Below are 17,365 nucleotides of genomic sequence, written 5' to 3' on the forward strand. Positions count from 1 at the left end.
CCCCTGGCTGGGTCCAGGGGGAGGAGGATGGATTTCTTTAAAATGCACTCTGCATTGGAATATGAAGACGGCTGTTCTCTCACTCTCGCTCTAACTCTTGGAATAGATAGTTTCATGTCATATCTCGGGCCACTGTCTTTGGTGCTTCAGCCTGGCTTGAAAATGTCTGTGTGAGGGAGGGGTGGAGGGTGGGTGTGGGGGGTGGCTGTTGACGGGGTGGGGGCACGTTCATCTGTAGTCCCACCTCAAAGGAGCTTTTATTGAAAGTTAAACCTCCTTCAGAGAGTTGGCAGCCTCTTGTTGGGATATCCATTCCAGCAGCTGTCAGCGCTGATTGTGCAGAGGTTGTGCCACACTCTGGCAGCGCTTGGAACCTCCCGCTGAGAGCAGGACCATTATGATGCCACTGATTGATGCTTTTATCTGCACGCCCCTGCATTTGTACAATCTCTCCGCTCGGAGATGGGAGCCATTTGTATCGACGGCAACGTGATTTGTGATCCGTTTTTTTTTTTTTTTTTTTGTGTGTGTGTTTTCTTTCGTTCATTGATGCACGGTGCTCAGTGTGCAAAGTCACACTGTGAGGAAAAGCTCACAGTTACGTGCGCCGTCTCGCCGTGTTTCGTATGGTGAGGACGCTTCTGCACCCGATGCCTAACAAGGTGCAGGCACTTGCGGAGAGGAGAGCCCCTCAATGCAGCAGTCAGATACCGAGAGAGAAGGGGAGGAAAATCAAAGACGTGCAGATTGATTTATCGCTTGTTCACACCGTGTTACCCCGTCTTAATGGTCAACACGGCTCGGCTGGAGCGGCGAGCGTGGATGCTACTTAAGTTCTGTCAATGAAGAAGCGGTATGGGTTTCGTACCACCCACTGTGCTCCAGGTTCCGTGGAGAATCAATAAGGAGAACATGGCCACCAGGAGATTCTACAGTGTAATTCAGTTTATAATTACCACCTTCTCATTAAGCATTAGCTTTGTAATTACTCGGCTTAAAGTCTTTTAATTGTCACTGTATTAACTCGTGGCAATTACACGCCGCTGAAAAAAGGCAGGTTGCTATTGCAGGTTAAATTGGAGTGGAAGGCGTAAAATATATGCAATCAAATTGGAATCGCTTCTTTTATTTTTCAAATTAACCGAGGAATGACAGTATGACTAACACAGCTGATCAGCTATTATTCAGTTGCACGATGAAGTTTTACCACTGAAACTTTACCCATCTCATTTTATGATTATATCTAATCACACGTATTATTTTTTATTTTTTTTCTCTATTTATTTTTCAAAAAGAAACCTCTAAAAGCTAACCAAGGAATAAGATGTGCCGGGTCCATTTCATTTCAGAATTTCTCCCGTCACCCGCCGACTCAGAATACATTTAGCTTCTCGCCAGAGCCAATGATTTGAATATCAAAAACCAATAAAAGCCACCTCTTTGGATTTGTTTGAGCATCGCCATGCTGTGAGAGGAAGGTGGGCGGCGCGGGGCAAAGGATCTGGAACTATTGAGTGAAAATATTGATGGAACGGAGCCAGTCGCCGTCTCGCTGCAGCCAAAGACTCGTGTTAATGTTGTCCAAGTTGGGCTGCATCTTGGCAACGCTGCTCTGTTCTGTTCTTTTCTTTTCTTTTCTTTTTTTTTAAAAACTGTTTTTATTTATTTAGAAGGGAAGCTGATTGAGCTTGAAGTATGTGGTATTTTGTCTGCGGCTGCTCTCTGTGCTTTAAGAACGCCTTCACGGACAAGACGGAGATGCAGCGAGACTAAAACCTCCTATCGGGCCAATCAAGTGCTCCCAATGAACTTGCGCGAGTTAAGAGCTAAGCCAAAAACTGTGCGTTTGGTGTTTGCCATCTTCTCATCATCATCTTTTGCCAGTCAGCACAACGTTTTGTGTTTTGTGTTTTGTGTTTTGTGTTTTTTTTTAGCTGCCTGTTGTTGCTTGTGTGCAAATAGCAATTGACATTACTGTCATGCAATAGGTGGATCCATTCTTTTACTGCCTCACAGAGTAATGGACCAGTTATCCAGCAGAAGTTAACAGCTGTTAATGAATGCTGATTCGCTTAGCACAATAGCTTGGAGGCACAAAAAACCCACCAAAAACAAACGTAGAACAAGATGGAGTTTTGCTGCCTACAGATTATCGCGCACACCACGAGCAATCCAAACGAGTTTGCATTTGCAAATGTGATGCACATTAAGATTCCGTAGGCACACCGTACGCCCATGGCTCCGAAGATGGAGATGGAGTTTCACAGTTAAATTTGAAAATGTCCTATTGGAGTATGTATGTTGTTTGCCGCTTGCATCAGCTTTTAGAACAAAAGCATGTGTGGAATTTGAATCTCTGAATAATGTTTGTACGCATTTCATTTACTAGACAAAGCATCAGTACAAGTAACAGGTTGGACAAACAACCCTGAGCAGGTTGTTAAGCTGATAACTACTGAAAACAGTGGAGTGAAATGAGCCTAGCGAGAGCAGCGCAGTCTCGTATCTTGTACTCCATAAACTGTCTTCAACACACATAAAGGAATGCATTTTTAACAGCTTAATTCAAAACCACTTCCTCTAATTTGCAATGAAATGTGTATGTTTGACTGAAGGTCACTCAGGTCTCTTCAAATCAGAGCTATTCTGCAATATGATTTATGATTGCATGTCTGTCTTCCTGGATGTCTCAGTAACGAGAGTCTGTTTTCTTCTGGTCGCCATTGTAGTGCCATCTGTAATTTATGCTTCACTTTATCAGCCTTGTTCATCAAATCGCAAATTCAAATTTCAATGGCATTTTTATTTTTTCATTTTTCAAGTGAATTTTCAAAGTTGACTTAAAATTGGCTTGTTTCCTTTTCATAATGCTATCTGTATCTATCTAAGTAGACACTAAAAAAAACAAAAAAACAAAACAAATTAATGTGCAGTATTGGACAGTTTGCACCGTTAAAGACCATCTTGGTGACGCAAAGTGCCAGCTAATGTTAACATATTCTTGCTAGCTAACGTTGCTCCCAGCTTTGGGGGACACATTTTTATAAGGGATTCAAACATTTATTTTAGTGCACCATAAAATAGGTGACTGCCTTAATGTGCAATAACAGACGTATGTGGTTTGGAGTTTTTCTCTACAGTATTTAGTGCCCAATAAACTACTTTTGCCCATGATACCAATCTGCATGCTTTTCTTTTGGTAATGTATTTTTCTTATCTCTTCTCTTCTTGTTGTGATTTCTTAATAATTATCATGTGTTCCCTCTTTCTTCCCCCCCCCCCCCCCTCAGTTTGGTTTGCACGTGCAGTGTAAATGTCATGCTAGATAACTGGTAAAACCAAAAGCCCGGCTTGGAGCCTTTTTGCAGCATAGTGTCAGAGGCAGCTTGTAAGAGATGAGCTGTGGTTTATTGGCCTGGCATACATTCTGGCTCAAACAACATCCCCAGAGGCAATACAATTTGGACTTCACATATTGGAAAGTGCAAACAAATGCTGCCAGATTCTCCATTTGGATCAATGTCAAGAAAAGCAGGACGGTATTCTGTAAACCTCATCATCAAAACAGCCAAGGTGTATAAATATAAATATAAATAAATCTACTCAACTCTCTAAAATGTCTTTGCCTCTTTCATCCTCTCCTCTTTTAAGCTGTTCTTAACAAGAGCAAGAAAAACAATAAAATAACACACACCAAGTCGCTCTCTATGCTGCACACATGATACGATATGATATAGGATTGGCTTTGCATGTATGTTTTTATGGATTACACCAACAAAATATAAAAAAAAATACAAGACACGCATCTGAACCTGCAAAATATTATTTCTTATCCTAACCTAACTAAAAGTGAACTCCCACTGAGCCTCACATTTTCTAAACAGTGTGAACCTCCTTTCCAGTCACATATTGTTCTGATTTTTTTTATTTTATTTTATTTTTTATGTTTTTTCTTTTTTAAATGGATTCAATGGCACTTGGGGGGTGGTGGACAAAGCGCACATTTTCTGCGTGGCCTTTAAGGTACGAGTGAAACAGCACTTTTATTAATCGATCTCACGCCGAACCTGATTGAAGCCGAGTCTTAATGGTTGCTTGCTGTCATTTTGCGAGCAGCTCCTAAAAAGGAGCAAAGTGCTTCTGTGGCGCGAGGCTGCGTGAACGGAAAAGTTCTGTGGCCACAAAGGAAAAAAAAAAAAATCAATTTATCCCTGATGGTGGTGTTCTTTTGGAACATAATGCCTAACGATGATGGAGTTCGAACACTTCATACTTGTCATTGTGAAATTGGACTGCCGCGTTGCTAATGACGGTAATGTATGTTGTGCTTCGCCTACCCGAGTAATCCTTCACTCTGTCTCACTTAAATGCACCTCATTGTCTGGCATATTGCATTATGAATAACACTAGGGGGAAAGAAAAAAAAGAAGGAGTTGAATTTAATTTATGTATGCATTCATTTGAGCGGCACGTTAATGGAAAAGCTGCAAAAGCAATATAAACGTCTTTCTTTTTTCACAGGCGATTGTGATTTTGAGAGGCCGCTGTCGGCGTGCGGGTACAGCCAAGGCAGGGACGATGACCTTGACTGGGAACAGGCCAACACCAGAGAGAAGCCTTCATCGGATTCCTGGATGCCCTCAGGTAAGAGCAGTGGCCCGGGGTTGAGAAGAGCCATGAAAGCATCACCTCATAGACACACAAGGAGTGAAATAGCACACACGCTCATTTAAGATGCATTTAACAAGCGATAAGCTGGAAGTGACATCTGCCTTTAAAGTATGCTTGTCGGTACAGGTGTTGAAATAAGTTAATAACCAAGGACTTATACCATATGTAAAAGGAATTTGCAGCACTTAGAAGGTCATTTGTCAATTCTTAACCCCACTTGATTAGACCAGTCATTGAATCCATCCATATCGATGGGTACAACCCTAGAACGAGCTCTGGTTTCCCATATCGGTGCACAGTGACGGCAACTTTAGCCGCCCATATCCTGCCGTGGCTAGTTCCAGTGCGCTGCGCTGTTTGGCAAAGCCAGTCAGGAGTACAACCAAATTCAGCCAAGTTCAATCAGCTCAGAAAACGCTACTGCCATTTCTTTGGGTTTTTGCTCTTCAAAATAATGCGTCCCAGTTTAGGGACAACTGCTAATGCTTTAACAACCATGCCTATCCATTTAGCAGCACCCAGACATATTGTTTCTTCTGGTTGGTCCTTGCTCATCCTCAAGTGTGGGCTTTTACAGGCAGCCAGCAGCTGCTTCTCTCGGGTTTCGCCATTTGCAGTGAGCCATTGAATCCAGTGCTGTTTTAACACATACTGAAATCTTCTTTCTGTTGGAGTTTGGCAAGAGATTTGAGCAAGATTTAGCCACATCTTAGTGTTTACGAACAATATTTCAGAAAGATTACACTCCATTTGAATTTCTTTTTTTTTGTTTTCTAATGTCCAGGTTAAGTTTAGAGGTCTGACTGCTGGTGGGGGGTGGGTAGGGTTCATGCGATATTTATAAATACTTTTTTTTTTTTCCTGTATTACACTAAAAATTGTGATGAACTAATAATTATTTGTACCTGGGCAAAGTATTATTTTGTTTGTTTATTTTTAATGTGTGATGAAAATAACTGTCACTTATGGTGGATAAGTGGACATACATTTGGACACAAAAAGGGGATGTTGCATTTTAATTGAAGAGTTTAGGGATCACTTTGTAAACTCATTAATACGCCTTCCCTGCATTTTGTATTGGTTGCGCACAATTTGTCTCTTTCACGTTCCATTGATGGCTTTTCATTTGATCGGAATTGCAGTGGTATCGCCGACACTGAGCAAAAATACAACAAAGGACTTAGACTAATGAAATGAGTCCCCCTCAACACGCACACACACACACACACACACACACACACACACACACACACTTTTTAACAAAGGTAGCGCTGCCAACTAATGGATATTGTTTCCCTCAAGTATCTGATGCCTAATCTTGCAAAGGCTGCATCACAGATAGATTGCACTGGGCCCCCCCAGTGACAGAGGCAGAATTAATTAACAGGCCCTCGCTAATTTTAAGCAGCCAGTGCTCAGACCTGTTTGTGTGTATGTCAGGATGATGCGCTTTGAACAGCCCCGGAGAAATTGCTTTCCGTGGAGGCAGAAGCGTGGACTTTTTCCATCGCAATTGATTAATGTCGGGACAAACGGAGGCTGGGCAAAGGTCACATTGGAATCTGCTGGGGGAGAAGGGGGGTTGAGCCTTAACCTACAAATTACCAGCCCCGCAGTGGTCTAAATTTAACATATCTGATTAAAAATTCCCTGTCTGGTTAAGAGGTTTTTCCTGATTGTGCTTCCTGCTCTGAGCGCACTTCAGACAGGCTTGTTTTCTAGCTGCGCATCTTGAATTGTGCGTAATTAACAGGTTGCAGCTCTGTCTCCATTTCTCAGTGTGAGCACTCAACCTACCGTGCGAAATTGTAATCTTCCCACTTTGACCCCGCTGAAAAGCGACGTGAAATGTAGTATACTTGACGCCTGAAATTGTTTTAGGGCTACTGGAGAGTGGGCTGAAGGGAGGAAATGCATTTATGTGAAGGCGGCATTGATGGAAAAAAAAAAAGCGATCTCACCTCTGATTGCCGTCTCACTCTCAACCTGTACTTATGAATCTCCACAGATCGACCTTATCGTACTCGCAGGACAGATTGTTCTGGATTGCAGCGCTCAATCAACACTTTAGAAATTGGCTTGTAGACTGAGTCGGCCCAGATAGGGCCATTCTATAATGTGACTGCTTTGTTTACGTGAGGACATTTCTGGAACATTTCTGTCTCACGAATGGATACAATAAGCGGCCACTATTGGATATGTCTAGCTTGGACCTGTTGCCCTCAGAACTGCTTTCACTCTTTGTCACGTGGATTCAACACCCTGCTGGAGACGCTCCCTGGAGATGCTTGGTCTACTATGATGTGAAAACCTGCAAAGTTGTCAGCCACACATTAGAGATGCCAAACAGTGGATTAGAGTCACTAGCTTTAATAGATTCACTGCAATTAATTGAACATCCTGCCGTCTGTTGTAGCAATTCCCTTTCTGTCCTGTGATGGCGCTCACGCGTTAGCATGTGGGCGCGAAATGGAAAAGAAGAACAACGCACAAACATAAAGCATTCGAAATTTGTTTGCTTTCAGTGTGGCACAATTCTAACATAATCGATGATGGCAGATGCACAATATTTGGTTGTGCCTTAATGTGCAGCAACTCTACAACTTTGTTAAATTAGCACCGAAGTTCTCCACATTCAGCCACACTGTGAGGAGCGAGAGGATCGGTTACAAAAGACCTTTTTCCCATAATGCAAATATAATTGAAAAATGCTATTGGCTGCCCTTGACTGTGCCCCACAAGGTACAATTAATGTTTATGTGGGGATGTAGTTGTTAGCACTGTTGCCATCACCATTAATTGTTATTTACATCCCTATTAAACATCCATGATCTCCCGGCCCCATGCACCCCCCCTGGTCTGACATGGAGTCAAACCTGTGGAGCACAGTGAACTCCTTTAACAAACACATGAAACCAGTTTCAGATGTTTCTAACTTTGTGACATGGTGTGTTATCCTGCTAGAAGTAGCCATTACAAGACTGAGGAATGCCCTAAAGGAATGGACATGGGAAGCAGCACCAGAACTTTGCTAGCTGTAGTGTTGAAACATGTTGTTCTAAAACGTAGGTAAATTCCCTTCATCGTAACATTGGAGCTTTCACACTTCGTGGGCAGGGCTCAGTGGGCTTGGAGGCCTTTTACGGGGTTTGATGTTGACCTGGTGGAGACACTCCTGTTTCTACGCAACCGACGACCAAAGACCAAAGTGGCCTCGAAACCAAAGCAGAGAGTAAATAAAAGAGTACCAAAACGGAAAAGCGCCGAGGAAGAAACAAGGCCTGTGGTCGCAGTTGGAAGCGAAGTCCGGTGCCTCAAACTCTCGCTTGTTTATGACAGTTGGTTGCCTACCTAATTGCTATGTCTGGAGAGTGCGCAGCCTTGTTTATCTCTCTGTGCAGCTCTGATTGCATGCTTTGGCTCCTTTCGGGGGCCTCTGCCCAGTTGTGAGGCTCCGCATGTCAGCTGGCGCGGACACTCCCCTGTGTGCTGCCTCCTCTGGAGCCGACCGAAGGGGCCAGCGGCTGAGACGCCGCTGTCAGTCCTGTTATTACCAACAAGCCTCATCTGTCCTGGCCAATGATGATAGAAGCAGCGCAGCCGAGGCAAGGCTTCACTTCAGCGCTTCAGAGAAGTCAACCGGACGCACATAATGTCGTGCATTGTAAACAATTTGAAGTGAAAATTGAGTGTATTCCCTTCAATGTAGTGGTGTAGTCCAGTTTATTTTCGTGGGTATACTCTGAAGTGAATACTTTGAATTGACAAGTTTCCAGCATCTTGTAAAATATTTATTTGCGGTCATTTTAACCATTTTCCCTCGCTGGCTTCCCCCCCCCCCCGTACACATCTGTCTGGCTGGAGCTACCTCAAAACAACACAACAACAACAACAACAACCACAACAACAAAACGTTTCAACAATCAAGTACAAGTACAAACATAAAAAATAAATTCACTTAAGTGGCACTAAAGCGATGGCTGACTCTCAAACAGATCAGAAAATAAAACATCCTTTTCATCGCGTTTTTAAACAGGAAACTCAATGTTGTGTCAATAAAACATGCTAATGCGTTTCTTTGCGCATTTTTTAGCGGTTGTACACTCATTTGGAACCTTTTACGGTGGTTATACGGTGTTTCCCTGTGTACCACGTTGACTGCAACACTGCTTCAATAAGTCGCGTTTAATCCGTAAGATATTTTTGAAGGGACAAAAGATCTCTCTCCTTCTGATGGTGCACGTTACTTCAACATGCCGCACTTTGCTAAAGCTGAGGAAGTTGGCAGAGTGATGCTGGGGGTGGGAATGGAGGGGTGGGGGTGGGGAGTGGTTGCTGTCCAGGTCAGATTCAGGAAGAAGTTGCTATTAGGGGGCTACAGCTGGTGCAGAGGCTGCCTCCTGTCTGGCATCATGGACGTTGCCAGCAGTGGGCGGCTGCTCGGCTGCTCTTCCCTGAGATCTTTTGTGGCAAACAATGGTAAGAGGAGAAGAATAAATGTCAGCTGACTGAGATTCATTATGCCAGGCAGAATAGCAAGCGGAACTCATGCTAAATGACTTATTGTGAGGCTCTTAATGTCTGCTGCAAATATGCATGTCTTTGTCATTCTGTTGCTTGGTTTTGTTGACTTGTCCAGGGTGTCCCCCTGCCTTCGCCCTAAGACAGCTGGGATAGGCTCCAGCAGACCCCTGTGACCTTGAATTGGAATAAGCGGGTATAGAAGGTGGATGGATGGATGGATGGATGGATGGATGGATGGTTTTGTTTAGTTTCGTTTTTTTTAATTACATCTTTGGTTGATAATGAGGCCAGGACAATGGTGAAGGTTTGGCAGAATGAGGTTCTTGAGAGCGTAACCGATGATCTCTCATTTCAAATCTTTATTTTCAGGTTGGTAATGCGCTAATGCTAATGCAGTTCACTCTTAAGCCCAGACGGGTGTCTTTGCTCGAGTGCGGCGGCTGTGTATGGATAGGATGGATCATTTTAAAAGGCAAACAGTTCACCTTTTTGACCACTACAGTCAGGAGGTAATAAATTGACAAGGCCCCTTACACCTTGCCTGGGAAAAACAAAACAAAAAACACGACAACATCGTTTTTGGTGTTTGTGTTGGTGTGTGTGTGTGCATGCTGCTCACGTGGAAGAGGAAGAGGTAAGATGCAAAATATATGTGAGGAAAAGACCAGGCCACCCACTGAAGGGCGTCAGAAATTTAATCAGAATTTAAATCACATCAGCAAAAGATGGGATTTGCCATTGAGGAGGCGGGGGAGTGGCCCGGCCGATTTGTGAAAATAAGCTAATTGCTTTCCAGCCATTCACAACTTTGTGTGAAAATCACGCCTCGGCAAGGTTGCAGGGTTAAGGAGAAACCCCATTATGTGATTAGGGCGCAAACCAGAAGAGCAAATTGCGACGTCTGATCAATTCGTGAATTAATTTCCTGGGGAGTCCAGACCGCCAGTTTTCAATTTAGCATTTTTCTGAGGTTAAAAGTGAAAACGTCGATCTCGGTAAACAGGACTGCGGCCATTAGTGCGGAGATTACGACGGCACATTTCACCGTCCATGACGGAGGTCATATTTACAAACCTTACCTTTTTTTTCCCACCCATTTAGTATGCACGGTATGTCCGAATAAGGCTAATGATGCAGCCTGGTGACACGTGAACGCCCTCTGTTGTGTAACGGGTTTCTATCAGGCAAATGGGCTATTATATGTCCCATTTATTGCAGCCAGTTCTCTCACAATGCGCGGTGAATACCAAGATGACATATTAAGCCATTAGGAGCGGCTTTTGATTGACGCGCAGTAACAATGGATGCTGTCACCGCACATAATAAGGGTCAGTTTTCTCACCTGAGTAAATTGACAGGGCCTGAGCGTGTTGAGCATGATGGATGGTTTCGGGTGAATCTGTTTGACACTCACAAAAAAAAAAAAAGAAAAAGAAGAAACGCTGTCAGGTCCCTCATCTGGAGCCTTCCAACTTATTCCCTGTTACTTCTACCCTTTCATGTTTCAAAGTACATGTGAAAAAGTTAAGTGACAAAGAAATTATAAAAAAAAAAAAACTGAGCGAAGGCCAGGGCCGCTCGCATTAACGGCCTAACCCTCACAGCGAGAGCGTTTTTGATTGGTGGCAGCCGGGCAGAATAGCCCTGTCTTCATTGACATTTCCGAAGCGGCAGCTGTGCTTTTCCACGGTGGCGACCTCTGTGAATTTTATTAGCAAATGAGACCTGGAGGGTTCGGGTTTAAAGAGCGCTCTTTCATTCTGGTTTCCCTCCACATAATGATTTCCACAGAGTTCAGGACCTGAGAGGAGGGGAAATAATGAGCGCTCGTCATTACTGCAAATTATATCCTTTGCTGCAGCCACCACTCAAGTCATAATTAATCTAAATACCTTAAACATATAGACTTTGATAATGAGAATTAGACAGTTACCAGTCAGTGGGGAAATTTGTTCATTCATTCCCCCAGTGATGGATTTTCTTCTTTTTTTTTTTTACAGCAAATGATAAACAAATGCAGCATCTTGAGCAACTCTGGAATTTGCTACAGGAAACCCTTTGACATGCTTGCAGTGTTATATGACCACACTGGTTATTTTTAGTGTGGATACCATCCAGCAGAGTAAATAACATTCGTCTGACACAAGTGTTGGGTCACTGTCATTTTTCAAGGCTCCTTCCCTGCTTCCTAAAGTCCTTATGTAAAAAAAAACCACACACACACTTACAGTATACATGTTCATGTATATATACTTGTATAAATACAGTTTATATATGTGTGTGTGTGTGTGTGTGTGTGTGTGTGGGTGTGTGTGTGTGTGTGTGTGTAAAACATGCCACAGGTCACTGTTTTGCCGGTTCTACTCAGTTCAGATAATAGCAGAGTGACTGTGGTCAAAACAATGGACTTCAGGCAGCTGGTTAAAATGACTGCAAAGAAATCTTGTACGAGACGTTAAGTCGCTGGAAACCCGTCAATTCAAAGTATTCATTTCTTTTGTAGTTTTACATGTGACCTGCCGATGCTCTCAGCTGCTCACCCACATGGAGTGACACCGTGACTGGCTCCTAACATGCTTTGTCAGTGGAAGAGAGCCGTCGGGTCAAAGGATTAACCTGATAGAAGCCTTCGTCTGGATTATTTCCCTGCTACTGTCTCACTGACTCATTATAACATTAAACCCGCAAGACTTTTAGTTGGGATATCTGCATGTCCAGTAGGGCTCCTCTATTCTGGAAAAAATTATTATTATTATTTTTTTGCCTAGAATTGACATCAATAAAACACTTCAACCATAGTACCAAAACACTTCCCTCATGTTTTATCTTGCACTCATACTTTTAGGACTGGAACCGCTCACAAGGTCCAAAGTTTGCTTTCTCTCAGTTATGTGGTCACAGTTTTCAGTTTGTTATACGTTGTTGTTTTTAAAACCACAGAAATACCAACTCAGCGAAGATATATAGTGTAATAATAATGTGTCCAAAGAGGATATTCAAAGCATTCAAATCATTCTTGCTGCAGAACAAACTACTATGGACCAGACAAAGATAGAAGCAAATGGTTTGGATTCTTTTCCATGAACGTTCCATTCCTATGCTCTCCCCACTCATCTGCAGGAGTAATTACTCCACTGAACCAGTGATGTAACGGCAATTTCTAATGGAGCAGGCGGGCAGCGTTAAAGCAGCGTTTGGGGGCACTTGAGAAAATCTGAGTGGAAAATAGGAGCATTTATTTGTGATAGAGCTCATGGAATAAAATGCAGATGAATCGTCATTCGGGGGGTGGGGGGGGGGGGTTGGAGTTGCAACATGTGGACATCCAACACAACACAACACAAACTAATGGAGTCAATGCCAGCAGATGAATAGAATGTTTTGGGTTTTTTTTTAGTGGGAAGAAAAATATGGAAACTTTTCTGTAGGACCTCACCTTCTTGGAAGTGACTTGGACTGTTCACACAATAACCACTGGATGCTTATGAATAGGACATGGTCAGAAAGCGAAATGAACTGCAGCGGCAGAAGGTTCAGTGATGAAGAGATGATCAGACAGCGTTTTCACCCTTGCTTTCTCAAATGAATGTTGAATACACCCTAAGTGCAACACTTAAATGCAGTGAAGTCCATTCCTGCTGAACATCGGACACTTTTACATGTTGTGTTTATAACCATCTATGTGTTTCTGGTCACGGCACAAAAATGTATATATATGTACACGCACACACACACACACACACACACACACACACACACATATATAACCCTTTCACATATGTATATATATGTATGTAAAGCAACCTTTCGCTACTTTTCCTCAGATCCACACAACGCATGAGCGTCTTTGTGCTTATTTACATGCTCCGACTGATGGAAAATATGCTGATAATTAATATATCTCGAATGCTCTGTGCCTCCGTACCGCGCCCGAGTCCTCATTCAGCCAGTGTCCTCGTTAATAAAGCCTTATATTCTTGTCATAATGGGAGTTATACATTTTTGCTAGAGCCGCGCTCTCTTCATTTCTCTACAGCTGCGTGAGTGAATGAAGAGGGAGCGCTCTGTCATTGTCAAATTCATTTTTCATTGCGGTGCGTGTGTTTTCCGCGCTCAGCCGTCATTGTAATGGAAGGTGAAGGTGGCCTAGATTGGAATAATAATAAATCTGTGCCTCTGAATACCTTAGACAATAGTGGAGCCCTGGCCTTTGCCGAGGTGCAGAGACAGGCCTTGAGGAGCCGCGAGCTCGCTACTTTTAATTGGTCTCGAGAATGTCTGTGAGGCCAAAGACACACGGAGAGAGGAAGGGAAAACACTCTTGAGCATCACGGCCACATTAGTGCAGACTAATACAGTGTCATTGTAATTTGCTCTCGGTCTCACCGGCTAATTAGCTTGTCATGGTGCAGTGGGTCCTACATAGCATGTGGTCATTAGGCTCCGAGAGCAAAGAGACCAAATTACAGTCCAGTTTAGCTGTCATCATCTTAACCTCTGATCGACAGTGTTGGCGAGAAAAAATAAATTGTGCTTTCTTCCGCGTTCCCAGTTTGGGTGCCACTGACAGAAATCAAGCTGATTTAAAGAACTGAATGAAACATAAGTGTAACACTGTATAAGTAATACAGCTATAAGTATAATATAAGTGTATGATAGTTTTTTATATTGTAAAGCTACTACTACTGCAGCTGCTACTGCTACTGTAAACGATGGTGTCTCATCGCGGTGATAATGAGGATTTAGCAGTTTACTGTAATCGCATAGTGAGTTTTTATAAAGACATTGTGATGGGCATTACGACTGAATTTGTAATTGAAAACTCATGGACACAGCATACAAACATCTGGCCACTCCCTCTGATTTGCGGTGATGTTTGTTCTTGCTTGGAGTGATTAAAAGGTAAATTAACAGTAGATCTTTGAACGAACCAGTGATCCTCCCCACCGCAATCAGATGTTTGCATAACCTTATTCACCAGAAACACCACGTCCTGTGTGTCTGTCTCAGCCGTTTAAAGCATGATGGCTTCGAGTCATGTTTATTTGATTGTTCAGCCCTTCATGAGATCCAAACTCTGGCAGCTTCCCCCTTAATAACAACTTGTTACCAGCCTGCAAACAAAACCGACAAGGCTGACTCCATGTCATCAGAACTCACTGCTCCTCCTCCTACGCCTCCTTCTCCTCCTGTTTCATTATCTAAACATGAGACACACACACACACACACACACAAACACACACACACACGCGCAAGCGCACACATACTTGTTATCTGAAGCTGGAGAGCATTGCGAGCGCAGCACGACACGGCAAGTATAAGTGGGGGAAAGGGGGGGGGGGCGATGGAGCAGATCGGCTTGTGTGACAGGCTGCTTTGGCAAAACACTGTCGGTTTAGCTCGTGTCACCTTTTTGTTGTCTCATATCTGAGTCAGTCAACAGAAGCTCCGCATCCAGCGTAGTTCTGCTTACATCACAGACAGGTCGTTGCACCTCTGAGCAATATGCGTCTTCCGATAATTACCTTAATAGGCTGGTATATATTTTGTTTTGGCTGCGTCTCAAATGCTTTTACAATTTGAGCCATCACATTACCATGCCAAGCTAAATAAAATGAAGACAAATGGAACGTGCACGTGTGTGGGTGTGTGCGCGCGCGCTTGCTCGCATCTCTCCTTGAGAGTTTGCCAAACATAATATTTCTCATTTATGTTTTATTGGCAAGAGGCACGAAAATTAGATTAACCTTTAATATTGAACCAAAGTGATAAAATCTAAATGGGGCATGGCTGGCAAATAGATTTTACCTTATTGATTTTTCATCTTTCTGCCTCGTCTCTGTCATTGAGGGGAGGAAGGAGCGGCTTCGCTCAAACTGCTGGCCAACGTTGGAAATATTGCCTTTGTGTTTTTGATGGATCATCATGGTGTCTCTACCAAGCCACATATAAAAGCATTTCCCATTAGAGCAACAGTTCTCAATGCTAACAGAAATGGTCTTTACGGAACAGTCAACGTGCCCTCCTGCATATCGATATAAATGTATCAGTTACTGTCAAGTCCCAGGCTTGTACATCCAGGCATTATTTGATTATTGTGGTCTGGAGCTACTTTTTTGACATTGATAGGCCCAATAGATACAACTCATGTTGCCAGGAATAAGACTGTGTAGTAAACACAGGCCCTGTCACGTCACTCACATATTATTAAAGGCTTCTGCTAATGCTAAAAGGTTTAGTAATGTTTGCGATCCTGTGACACGCATTGTGATATTGAACATTGTAAGAGTTAGCTTGGTTGAGTGCTAAATGCAAGACCCAAAATTATGCAAAACTGACCAGAATCAGTGCCTTAGTGATTTCATGAAGTTCAGTACATCCTCTCTCAGGTTACTCCCAAGTATGAATGATGGGTGAAACGAGGCAAACCCATTTTCCCCATTTGGGTATCAGTAGATGTTACTTCATTTTGTCTGGTCATGGGGACCAGTATCAGAAGGAAACTCGAGGAGTGCCCTCTAGAGCCTGCATTTTTGGTTTGACCTGGCTGGGGATCACGCCCAGAACCTCAGGGCTCATGAGGATGTGCCACCTGGAACTTGGTGCAGTTAAATGTAAATGTATCATGCGTTCTCAATGTGAATCTCATCATCGCTTGCCTGAACCTGAATGGTGGTTTGCAGACGTTGAAAGGACACTGTATTACCGAACCAAGACACAAGCTCCATCTACTAGTTTTACTTGACCAAACTGTTGAGCAGCTGGTTGGACGAAAACCAGCTAAATGAATGCCTCGCTAATTTGCAGGGTCGGCCTTCATGATGGTGAACACGTCGGGACGCTTCGCGGGACAGAAGGCTTTGCTGCTGACGCCGCAGCTGCGGGAGAATGACACCCACTGCGTCACCTTCCACTACTACATCGGGGGCAGGGACAACAGCCACCCTGGCCACCTCAACGTGTACATCAAGGAAAACAACAGTCCCATGGGGATGCCCGTTTGGAACGTGTCCGGTCCAGCCACGCGCTCATGGGTGCAGATTGAACTGGCCATCAGCACCTACTGGCCCAACTTCTACCAGGTGAGGAAGCGTCATCCAAACTACGACAACCCAAATGAACGAATAACATCCTGTCGCAAAAACAAGGTTGCTCATTGTGGGGACGCCTTAATGCCTTAGCCAAAGCCATTAAAGCCTGCTCAGTAGGTGGAGCAAGACAAATGTATTATCTGAAAAGATCCAAACAAGCACACAATAGCCCATTCTCAACACCTCTGACTATTGGTTTCCGGGGCCACCTCAGTATCCATGGTAATCTTTTCTCTGCCCGTATCACTCGAGCCACTTCTCCTTTTCCAATTCTGAAAACTCATTTTCACTTATCAATGCACATGACTGCCGGTCGGGGCAAGGTGATTTCACACTTGCCTGGCTATTAGTCTTTCCCTGGGCTTGTTCCACCAGTCCACCAAATGTTAATTGATGCAGAGACACCCCCTTAACCTCCCGATGGGAGACCATCCCTGGCTAAATTATTTCATTATGGCCTGGAAGCGCTGGTCCACAGTGGAGCCGAGGGGAGTCCTGCCGCCTGCTCTGCAGAACAACCCAGATAACTTAGTTAACAAGGGGACACCGCTGAGCCTGTCACTGCTCCATGCAAGTCTTAATGAGAGGCACGTTGACAAAGGAAGGGAGAGAGAGGCAAGAAAACAGTGGGGAGAGACAGATGTGCACACTGTAGACGAGTGATGGAGTCAAGACCGCCATAAGCAGGCCCAATTCTATCTTAATTCTCTTCATGGTATTGATGTGTCTCGTCCTTTGAATGTTTAACTCCTTTTAAATATTTATTTATGGGGGCCTTGAGTGTCCTGAAATTTGTTATTATCATCATTATTATTATTATTATTATTATTATTATTATTATTATTATTATTATTATTATTGCCAATAAGAAAGTATATAATAGCATCTTAATGTTTGCATTTGAAGAAGAGCAGGTGATAATAATGATGGTGCGTGCTCACTGTTATGAGGTCAAGATGTGGAGACCGAGACCTAGATCGTTATCGACTACTACAACACCACTGGAGACCAGCTGAGGACTCGGTGATTCACCAGCTAGTGACACACCAGACAACCTGTTAGCATTTCCAGATTTGTC

The 17,365-nt window shown here is 43.5% G+C and overlaps 1 protein-coding gene across 4 annotated transcripts in view; it reads left to right on the top strand.

Annotated features, from left to right (window-relative positions):
- The window catches only part of LOC142885482 (receptor-type tyrosine-protein phosphatase mu), a 170,496-nt gene that overhangs the window by 34,003 nt on the left and 119,128 nt on the right, over positions 1-17,365 (top strand). For all 4 annotated transcript variants that reach the window (XM_076021959.1, XM_076021961.1, XM_076021960.1 and 1 more), the window contains exons 2-3: positions 4,522-4,644; positions 16,004-16,278. In XM_076021959.1, coding sequence (XP_075878074.1) covers positions 4,522-4,644; positions 16,004-16,278 — 398 coding nt within the window. The remainder of the gene's footprint in view (positions 1-4,521; positions 4,645-16,003; positions 16,279-17,365) is intronic.

Source organism: Nelusetta ayraudi, unplaced genomic scaffold, assembly GCF_046127955.1.
Source record: "Nelusetta ayraudi isolate G7.1 ecotype Tasmania unplaced genomic scaffold, CSIRO-AGI_Nayr_v1 ptg000011l, whole genome shotgun sequence".
NCBI lineage: Eukaryota > Metazoa > Chordata > Actinopteri > Tetraodontiformes > Monacanthidae > Nelusetta > Nelusetta ayraudi.